General features: G+C 35.4%; 1 protein-coding gene across 1 annotated transcript; it reads left to right on the top strand.

Annotated features, from left to right (window-relative positions):
- Positions 1-460: 460 nt before the first annotated feature.
- LOC131675340 (piggyBac transposable element-derived protein 3-like) lies at positions 461-1,912 on the top strand. The gene has a single exon (XM_058954272.1). It carries the CDS (start codon positions 461-463, stop codon positions 1,910-1,912), a length of 1,452 nt encoding a protein of 483 aa, XP_058810255.1.
- Positions 1,913-10,888: the final 8,976 nt, after the last annotated feature.

Below are 10,888 nucleotides of genomic sequence, written 5' to 3'. Positions count from 1 at the left end.
CGTATGTTATGAATAAAGGCCTTGGCCGTAACACATTACTAAGCAAGTTTTATAAAATAATAATAATAAACATAATAATAAACTTCAGTTTTTATTTATAAAAATCAATTACAAAAATATCATAATCTTATATCTATTGTCGATATTTTTTTGTAGCATTTGCTATTTTGAAAAATGTAATTCGAGTTACCCCTGCAATTTTACTACAGCGATATTTTGAAAGCCTTTTAGAAGGGATTTATTTCAAACAAAATTTCTTTTTGTGTGAAAGTATATTTTCAAAAAATTTAGGATTTTATTATTGTCGTATGCCGTGTAGTTTATCAACTTAACATTTTTAGTTTGAGATGGTGTGATATCCAACCATTTCATTCAAATATTTTGTAAACCTTAAAAGGCAATTACTTGTAATTAAGTTTTTTCTTTTTAATTTTGGTTTTCTTAAATAATTGCTAGTATTATGTCTGGAAAAAAACGCATTTTACCTCAAAGAAGGTGTAATAAAAATAAAAAACAAATTTCATTTTCAAGTGAATCTTGTGAAGTGTCTGAAAATGATGACACGGTAGATGTTGTTATGCTACCACATCGTGAGAGTTCAGATTCAGAATCTGAAAACGAATCTAACAATTCTGAAGATGTTAGTGATGAAGATAATGATGACGAAAATGAAGATAATACTGATGAAAATGACGACGCTGATGATGAAAACGATGTTCACGAAATTGTTGAAAAATTGTTATCGTACCATGAAGTTAAAAAAAGTTACTCTAACACTCAGAAACGTTTGCAAGAAGATCGTGTATACGATTGGACAGATGGAGAGAAAAAGTATGATGAAATTCCATCTAATAAATATTTGTTAAAAGATAAAGATCGTAAAATGATTGTTAATAGTACCCCTTTTGAATTATTTGAAATGTCCTTTTGTAAAAATATAAAAGAATATATCATTGAAGCTTCAAAATTTAACGGTTTAGATATAACAATAAAAGAACTAAATAACTTTGTTGCCATTATTATTCTTTCTGCGTTCAACAAAAGAACATCTGAAAAAGATTATTGGTCCAAATACTGGTTACTCGAGTCCCCAGTAGTTAGATCATTGATGTCGTTGAAAAAGTTTTTGAAAATCAAATCAAAAATCAAATGCTCCAAACCTACAGATAAAAATAAAAAAGATCGTGCTTGGAGAGTTAGAGCTATATTAGAAATTTTTAGGAAAAATATAAAACAGTTTGGTTTTTTTCAGACAGGATTATCCATAGACGAAATGATGATTAAATTTTTTAGTAGACTATTGATCAAACAATTTATAAAAAATAAACCAACTCGATGGGGAATAAAAGAGTTTGGAATTTGTGGTGCTGATCGATACCTCTTTGACTGTGACATATACTGTGGCAAAGGCACTCATAATGATGAATTGTCAAGTATTGCTCTAGGAAGCCAAGCTGTTTTATCTATGAGCGAAGCTTTACTTTCATCAATTTCTAGAAGGAAAATTGAAGAATACCATCTTTGGTTTGATTATTACTACACAAATCCAGACTTACTTATTCATTTAAAAAAGCTTGGCTTACGAGCTACTGGTGTAATTAGGAAAGATCGTATACCAGTAAAAAATGAAATTGATAAAAAAGCTCCTCGTGGAACTTTTAAAGTTCAATATGAAAAAAATAGCGGAATGATCTTCGTAACCGTGGTAGATTCTAAACAAGTTTCGATTATTTCAACTGCAGCTGGTGTTACACCAACGAAAGAAGTGAAACGCTACTCCAAAGAAAAAAAAATGAAAACTGACATTTCTATGCCACTTGTGTTTTCACTTTACAACTTATTTATGGGAGGTGTTGACCTACACGATCAGTACTGTAGTGCTTTATTACCTATTATTAGAAGTAAGAGATAGACTTGGCCAATATTGATGAGAATTATCCAGTCTTCTATTGCAAATGCAGTAATACTCTATAATGCTTGTTCAGGCAAAAAAAAAGTAAGCGCAAAGAAATTTGCTTTGAGTATTGTAGATAGTTATGTCAAAAACGCTAAATTAGGTGATTTGAAAAACCACAATTTGAGCCTAACTATCAGAGGAAGAGCTTGCAATAGACAAGGATGTGCTACTCGTACGTTTTACATGTGTAAAGAGTGTAAAAAGTATTATTGTAGTCAATGTTTTGCTAATTTACACAAGTAAATAATTGGTAACAAATGATTATCAAAAAGAAATATTTCTAAAAACATAAAAATTGAATACAAAAGAATACAAAAAAACAAAAATTACAAAATACAAAAATACAAACAAAAATACAAACAAAAAAACTATTAAAGTGGAGGTTTTTTAATTTAAAAAATTTTATTTAGCTGCGTAAATTCGCAAAACTTGGATTGTATTTCCGTTACATTTTCGGTTGAATTCAAATACATACCAGACATAAAATCACTAAGAATTGTCAAAAAAATATGTTTTGAGAGAAACTTAATTATTATAAAATTATTCAAAAATTTTCAATTTTTTATTTTTAAAAAAATTTTCCAATTTAAAAAATTCTCACATGTTTCTTGACCACTTCTAAGCACTTTTTGTTCTTTAATATTTTTTTCAAAAGTTGATATTTTTCGAGTAAAAAAATCATGAATTTCTAAATTACACTACGATACAAAAACCGCCATATTTTTTTTTCTAATCAACATTTTTTAATAAAGTCGAATGCGCTTGAAAGATAATTGTCCCATGTTGCGCAAAATATTATTTAGGGAGCCTATTTTAGGGTCTATTTCTTTTCAGCAGAGCGAAATTTGGAGAAAAATTGAAAAAAATTTGGAATTTTTTCGAAAAAATCGGCCATATTTTTTTTTCTTTCAAGATTTTCAAAAAAACTTGGTGATTTTTCGAAAGAGCATACACTAAAATATAAGGAAACCAAATTTCATCCAAATCTATTGAGAATTGTACGAATGGCATAATGTCAAATCGAAGCATTGCAGCCATGGACGTTTGCCACTTAATGGGTTAACATGACGTACCACTCCATACCATTGCTGAGACAAAACTTCGGTACTGCTTATCTGTATGAAGATACATGGACCGTAGTTAATCACATCAATCTATCCGCACTTCTGCAAAACGGAATAAAAATTGATCAACGTTTAGATCGTATAGTTTCTATTTGCAAAAGTCATCCCTGTCAAGCCAAAGACTTCATCATGCACCAAAAGCGTAGGCTAAATAGCCTTACACAAAGTATATTACTCTTCCAACCACACGATACAAAAGTTCATAACAGACAAAAGAGATGCTTATTCAACTTTGTCGGATCAGTCAATAAATTTCTTTTCGGTACTATGGATGCAAACGATTCTGAATATTACAATTAAGAAATAGAAAGACTGTACAGCCACACAGGAAAAACTTTGATGGCCGTAAGAAACCAAACCATATTTATGCAAGACACCTTCAATGAATTTTCAAAAGAATTTTATTCTTTCAAAAGAAACGAAGAAGAGTTGCTAAAATGGAATAAAAATATGAGATCCATATTCACGAACTATCAAACCAACATACATCTGTCGCTTGAAGAAATTAACGTTTCCATAGAAGAATATGATAAATACATATCGGAGTTATTTATATGTATAAATATTGCACAAAACGGCATATTATAACCAGCCCTTATAAAGCAAGAAACGCTCATACAAGGTTTACAAGAAGCATATCAACAGAACGTGTATATTGAATACTCGTACTCTTACCACCTCATATCAATAACTATTTTTCCATCATACGAGGGTCGTTTGAAAAGTCCGTGCAAAAATAAAAACTGCTTGATTTTTTTTAATATATCTTTTTTATTTTTCAACATTGTCTCCTTTTAGTCTTATACACTTCATCCAACGCTGCTCTAGTTTGTTAATCCCTTCCAAATAATAGGATTTGTCACATCTGTAAAATAGGCATTCGTTTCTGCAATCACCTCCTCGTTTGAATAAAATCTTTTCCCCGCCAGCCATTTTTTCATATTAGGGAACAAATAGTAATCCGACGGAGCCAGGTCTGGAGAATAGGGGGGATGTGAAACGAGTTGGAACCCTATCTCCATCAGTTTTGCGGCCACAACTGCTGAGGCGTCAGCTGGCGCATTGTCGTGGTGGAAGAGGACTTTTTTGTGGGCCAATCGCGGACGTTTCTCTAGCAACTCGATTTTTAAACGATCCAATAACGACGAATAATATTCGCCTGTAATGGTTTTACCCTTTTCCAGATAGTGGATGAAGATTATTCCTTGCGAATCCCAAAACAGTCGCCATAACCTTCCCGGCCGAAGGAATTGTCTTTGCCTTTTTCGGAGCAGATGCCCCCTTGGTAACCCATTGTTTAGACTGTTCTTTGGTCTGACGAGTGTAGTGATGTATCCATGTTTCATCTACAGTGATGAAACGACGCTTAAAATCTTGCGGAATTTGCTGGAACAGCTGCAAACCATTCTTGCAACACTTCACACGATCTCGTTTTTGGTCATTCGTGAGCAATCGCGGCACCCATCTAGTGGATAGCTTTTTCATGTCCAAATGTTGGTGCAAAATATTAGGTATCCGTTCGCTCGAGATGCCTACAGTGCTAGCAATCTCACGCATCTTCACTCTTCTGTCAGCCATCACCATATCATGGATTTTATCAATGATTTCTGAAGTGGTAACCTCAACAGGGCGTCTAGAACATTCAGCGTCTTTTGTGCTCATATGGCTACTCCGAAAATTTTGAAACCACTTATAAACCATTCTAATCGAAGGTGCACAATCACCATAATGTTTATCAAGCTTCTGTTTAATCTTCTGAGGCGTTTTGCCTTTGAAAAAGTAATGTTTAATCAATACACGAAATTCTTTTTCGTCAATTTTTTCACAGCCACTCGATTTCTTTGATTGAAACGAATGTAAAACGCAAAGTAATTGGCCGATCTGGCTGAAACTTGGTGTGTGCTCTTCCGAGATATGCCATTAACTGAAAATAATCTTGATACGCACTAGTAGCGCCATCTCTCTGACTTTGCACGGACTTTTCAAATGACCCTCATACAGTCTATGACTTTCTCGTCATATATATCGAAAACAGGACTGACTATTGTCACAAAATATCCTATTGCGTACGCAGAACCGAATACGAAGTTATACGAAATAATACAAAGTTATAAAATTGCGCGCATTACCCTTGGAAAGTCGCTTAAATTTCCTCGGATTACTCGAAATTACACAGCAACACATACTCATATCTAAAGATAATACCAAGTATACAACTATCGACGATATCAACGTATGTTCACGCAATGACCAAGGGAGAATATGTAAACTTCAGTTGTATCCAAAACATCTGAACTCGCTAGATAACTGTGAAAGATTGCTTCTTAATATAATATTAATTAATTAATATTATATTAATAAAAATTAATTAATTCTTAATAGATAGCACATGACGTACGTACCTATATTGAAAGCTATCCAAAGGTGAATATACCATCGCTTCCCCAGAACACATCGCTCGTGATTCCTACACTCACACAACAGACGCATCACTTTCAAAATCTACAAACGAAAGTAGCAAGCTTAAAACAAATAGAAGAGAAACTTGAGGTATTGTCAAAAGAACAGCGTAACCACTCTTACATTGCTACTGCCATAGATTACACAGATTTACAAAATAAAAAAAGTTGATGCCTATTTGACCAGACCATATAACTTTTATGTATTTCGATGCGCTGAACATGAATCCGAGGTCCGTTGATCAAGGTCTTTCGAAGCTCAAATGTATTTAATACAACGGAATTCAAAATTTGACTACGGATTCGGAAAGAGCGGGAAATTTTACGTTCAAATACATATTGTTGGTTTTTTCCAACATGACCTTTAAAGGACATCTAGAGCTTAAACAAATAATAAATAGACCTTATTTGCTTTTTATCCATATGAACTTGTTTTTGAGACCTCCGATGGGCTTCTATTGTATACTGTCATGTATCTTTGTATTCTGAATACAAACCTGGAATCCATTTGACCTCATCCAGTTAGGATCAAGGTCATTTCAAGGTTAATTCGTTAATTTTGCACAAAAAAAAACAAATATAACCCTAGTCTTTGAACCCTGGTTGCTTTAACCCTCGAGCCCTGCATCTCTGCGTGACTATAACCCTGGACTCTCAACCTCCGATCTCCATATCTTAATTTTCTCAGCCCCGAGCCCGGTAACCTGCAACTCTACAACCCCGACCTTCACGTCCTAATTTCATGAACCCGTGATGCGATGAACTTCGATCTATATCGCGAAAGGCTTTTGAGCGTACAGAGGCGAGGGGCCTTGAGGACATCTAGCGCATACTGGACGGTCTCGAGAGAAGCTATTCTGGTTGTCGATGGTGTAATCCCCGTAGATCTTCTTGCTAGGGAGCGCAAGAGGATCTATGACAGAAGGTTAAACGAAAATAAAGTAGAAGTAGCCAAGGAGGAGAGTGATAGAACAATAGAGGTATGGCGAGAACGGTGGTCGAGAGATGGTAAAGGCGTATGGACGAGAAGGTCAATTCCCGACATTGGGGCGTGGATGGAGAGGAGCTTCGGAGAAGTGACTTCTACCTTACGCAGATGCTTACGTGCTATGGGTACTTCAAATGCTACCGGGATTCTCCGAATAGTAAAGTAGAGAACAGGGTTCTAGATAGGAGGATTCACTTGCTTTTTACCACCGCATAAAAAATCCCAAACACGGCATAGCAAATTCTACACGCCCCGACCTTGATATTCTCGAAATCGAATTGAAATCCAATCGAAATTTAAGATCTTCTAAGTTTCTAAAGTCAGTTAAAGGTATGAAAATCAGGAAATCTCTGAAATTTATATTAAGTATTTCAATGTCATGGTGAAACAATCATTTTTTATTATAATCTCATGCAGGGTACTTCTTAACATCGAGGTTTATGTCTCTTACTCTGTTAAGCCACCACTCTTCAATGTAAACGTGCTTTCTTGCTAGGTCTACATCTTTCGTCGAATGTTCTTTTCAGCGCTTTTCTCTTGTGCTTAACTGAAGTATCCCTCTTAAGGTTCCAGCAGTAATCTGACATCATATTGACATCCCAAAATCCTTGATAGCGCCTTTCCATCTTTTTAATGTCTTGATGAAATTTTTCACCTTGCTCTTCACTATAATCTCTTAGATTTTCTGGAAATTTGTCCAAATGAGAATCTAAAAAGTGGAGCTTCAGACTCATGAGACATTGAACAGCTTTGTAGTTTACGACCAAGTCGTTGACTATTTCTTTATAATTTTGATCTCTGTTGTTACCTAAAAATTTCGTACAAACGTCAATAAAGCTCTGCCAAGCTTTTCGTTCATCTTCTGACATTCTATTCGGGAATTCGAGATCTTTTATGAGTTCTCTTATTTGAGGTCCATCAATAATTCCCTCTTTGAGTTTTGCTTCGGATAACTTTGGGAATTTCAAGAAGAGATATTGAAAACTTTACTATCTCTTTTCTTTAAAGCTTTTACCAGCTGTTTAATCAAGCCTAATTTTATATGAAGAGGAGGCAGTATTATTTTATCAGGATCAACCAATTTATTGTATTTGAGATTTTTGTTCCCTACAACAAAACTATCCCTTGCTGGCCACTCCTTTACATCATAATGCTTTTCACGAGCTCTGCTATCCCATTCACATAGAAAACATGGGTATGTCGTAAAACCAGATTGTTGTCCCAAAATGATTGTGACAACTTTTAAATCCGTGCAGATTTTCCATTTATACAACTCGTAATTAATTTTATCAAGTAAATATTCCATATTCACGTAATTTTCATCCATTGTCGTAGAGTGAGCCAATGGAACAGAAGCTAGTTTATTCCCATTGTTTAGTAATACAGCTTTAAGGCTTCTCTTAGAAGAATCAATAAATAACCGCCATTCTTTAGGATCATGTTCAACTCCAAATGTTCTAAACAACCCGTCTATATCACTACAATATACCAAAAAACCACCTTGAACAAAATATTTTCGAAAAGGCTCATTTCTGTTTCTGTAGTATGTTACTTTTGTTTTTTTGTGTAAACAACCTTTTTCTTTCAGCCGTGATGCCAATAGTTCCAATTGCGCTTTAGATAGCGCTAAATCTCTTATCAAATCGTTGAGTTCACTCTGATTGAACTTTGAAGGGGTTATCTCGTTACCCGTTGTACTAACATCACAATCAGTTTCTTCGTCATCTTCTTCGTAACATTCTCGGTCATTCATTTCATCATGTTCTGCGTCATCTTCTTTATCTTCTTTGTCATTTTCTTGGTCCGTGTTCCCCAAAGATTCTGTAATGTTTTCATCACTTATATCGATTTCCATTGCTTCATCTTCATCATGACTGGTATCGCTTTCTAAGACTGGCATTGTGACAGACAAAGTAGTTGTGTAAGGCACAGATCGAATGTTTCTTGAATTAAATCCAAATTTGGTGTTTATACAAAAATAGCAATCATTATCACCGGATATCCAACTATCCTGAAAAGGACCGTTGGACAGAACCATTGCTGCACCGGATATCCAACTATCCTGAAAAGGACCGTTGAACGGAACCACTGCTGCACCGGATATCCAACTATCCTGAAAAGGACCGTTGGACGGAACCACTGCTGCACCGGATATCCAACTATCCTGAAAAGGACCGTTGGACGGAACCACTGCTGCACCGGATATCCAACTATCCTGAAAAGGACCGTTGGACGGAACCACTGCTGCACCGGATATCCAACTATCCTGAAAAGGACCGTTGAACGGAACCACTGCTGCACCGGATATCCAACTATCCTGAAAAGGACCGTTGGACGGAACCACTGCTGCACCGGATATCCAACTATCCTGAAAAGGACCGTTGGACGGAACCACTGCTGCACCGGATATCCAACTATCCTGAAAAGGACCGTTGGACGGAACCACTGCTGCACCGGATATCCAACTATTCTGAAAAGGACCGTCGGACGGAGCCGCTGGTGCACGCTTATAGTTTATAGGACTCGGTTATTAAGGAACATGTAGTATTAGGGATTGGGTGTAAGATGTCTCAGAGTTAAGTGCTGGGGAGTTAAGAACATTGGAGTATGGGGAATCGGGTCTTAGGATTAAGTGCTCGGTGGTTATGGAATTGGGGGTATGAGGGGTTGCTTCAAGGCGTTTTAAGATCAAGTTCTCGGGGTTTTAGGAAATTAGGATGCGGAGGTCAAAGGTCATAGAGAGTTGCAGGGCTCGAGGGTTAAGGCAACCAGGGTTCAAAGACTAGGGTTATATTTGTTTTTTTATGCAAAATTAACGAATTAACCTTGAAATGACCTTGATCCTAACTGGATGAGGTCAAATGGATTCCAGGTTTGTATTTAGAATACAAAGATACATGACAGTATACAATAGAAGCCCATCGGATGTCTCAAAAATAAGTTCATATGGATAAAAAGCAAATAAGGTCTATTTATTATTTGTTTGAGCTCTAGATGTCCTTCAAAGGTCATGTTGGAAAAAACCAACAATATGTATTTGAACGTAAAATTTCCCGCTCTTTCCGAATCCGTAGTCAAATTTTAAATTCCGTTGTATTAAATACATTTGACCTTCAAAAGACCTTGAACCTGACGTGATGGAAATCAACGGACCTCGGATTCGTGTTCAGCGCATCGAAATACATAAAAGTTATATGGTCTGGTCAAATAGGCATCAACTTTTTTTATTTTGTAAACCTGTGTTATCTGCATTATTCTGGATATATAGCGCTTGTATTTATAGTAACTTATATCGGATACAAAACAGGATTATTTAATGCCATAATTATACTTCTGCAATATATCTTTAGGCAATTGACAGGGTATTGGTTGTTGTCATAATCGTCCGACTACTTCAACCGTAGTGACTACTTCAGACCTACACTCATTGTTCTAATGTTAATACCGCCGGTAATTCAACTCACTCTGAAACTGTCACGGATTCTTTTATACCAGTATGCAAAATACCTCCGCCGCAATAAACAAATATTTTGTTCAAAATGTTGGTAAGACGATAATCATGGATTTATAGTTATTGATAGAGACAGACCAATCAATCATGGACGGTATAGAAAAGGATTTGATTCTTTTGCTATAAATATAGCAGAGTGAACGAATGAAGATTATTTAACTATAGACATTACAAGCATCAACATGGCTAATTTTGAAAAAGAAAAGATGGTGCTCGAGCTATTATCTGAGGCTCATGATACCATCAGACGTAAGTATTAACTAATAAAACGTGACAAAGCTGATTTAGAAAATACATTGAAAGAAACTTTTAAACTTATGGTTTATCCATTGAAAAAACTTGTGGTGGTAGCTATTGATAAAACTAACAATAATACTGAACACGAAACGAACAAGGAGAAAAAAACTACGTTCGATAAAGTTTTCAAGTCAAAAACAACAGCTGACAATCCCTATAAATCTCGATATTTCAATAGTACTGTTAATGACTCAAATTCTACATTACATCCGCTTGATTCTACGTTTGAATCCGCTATGTCTATTGCTGCTGCTGATGATGATGATGATGATAATGCTGATGAAGACAAATTTAATAAGACTAGTGAATCATCACTTGACAGAACTGCAATAAATTTAGACAAAGTTAGTTCAAATGTAACTACAAAACAACAAAAACAGTTATCGGATGATATGATTGTAGGAAACTATATTCGACTATTGCATGAACCTCAACAGAAGAGTAATTTAGATAAGACATTTGGCGGTCGCTTGCCCGAAAATACATATATCATAGGCAATTCTCCAATTTCTTTCCAGAACGATAATGTGACTGTGAATGATAAAGCATTCA

This window comes from Phymastichus coffea, unplaced genomic scaffold (genome assembly GCF_024137745.1).
Source record: "Phymastichus coffea isolate CEN01 unplaced genomic scaffold, Cenicafe_Pcof_1.1 PCOF00019, whole genome shotgun sequence".
Taxonomy (NCBI): Eukaryota; Metazoa; Arthropoda; class Insecta; order Hymenoptera; family Eulophidae; genus Phymastichus; species Phymastichus coffea.
This window is presented reverse-complemented; position numbering and strand designations above follow the sequence as displayed.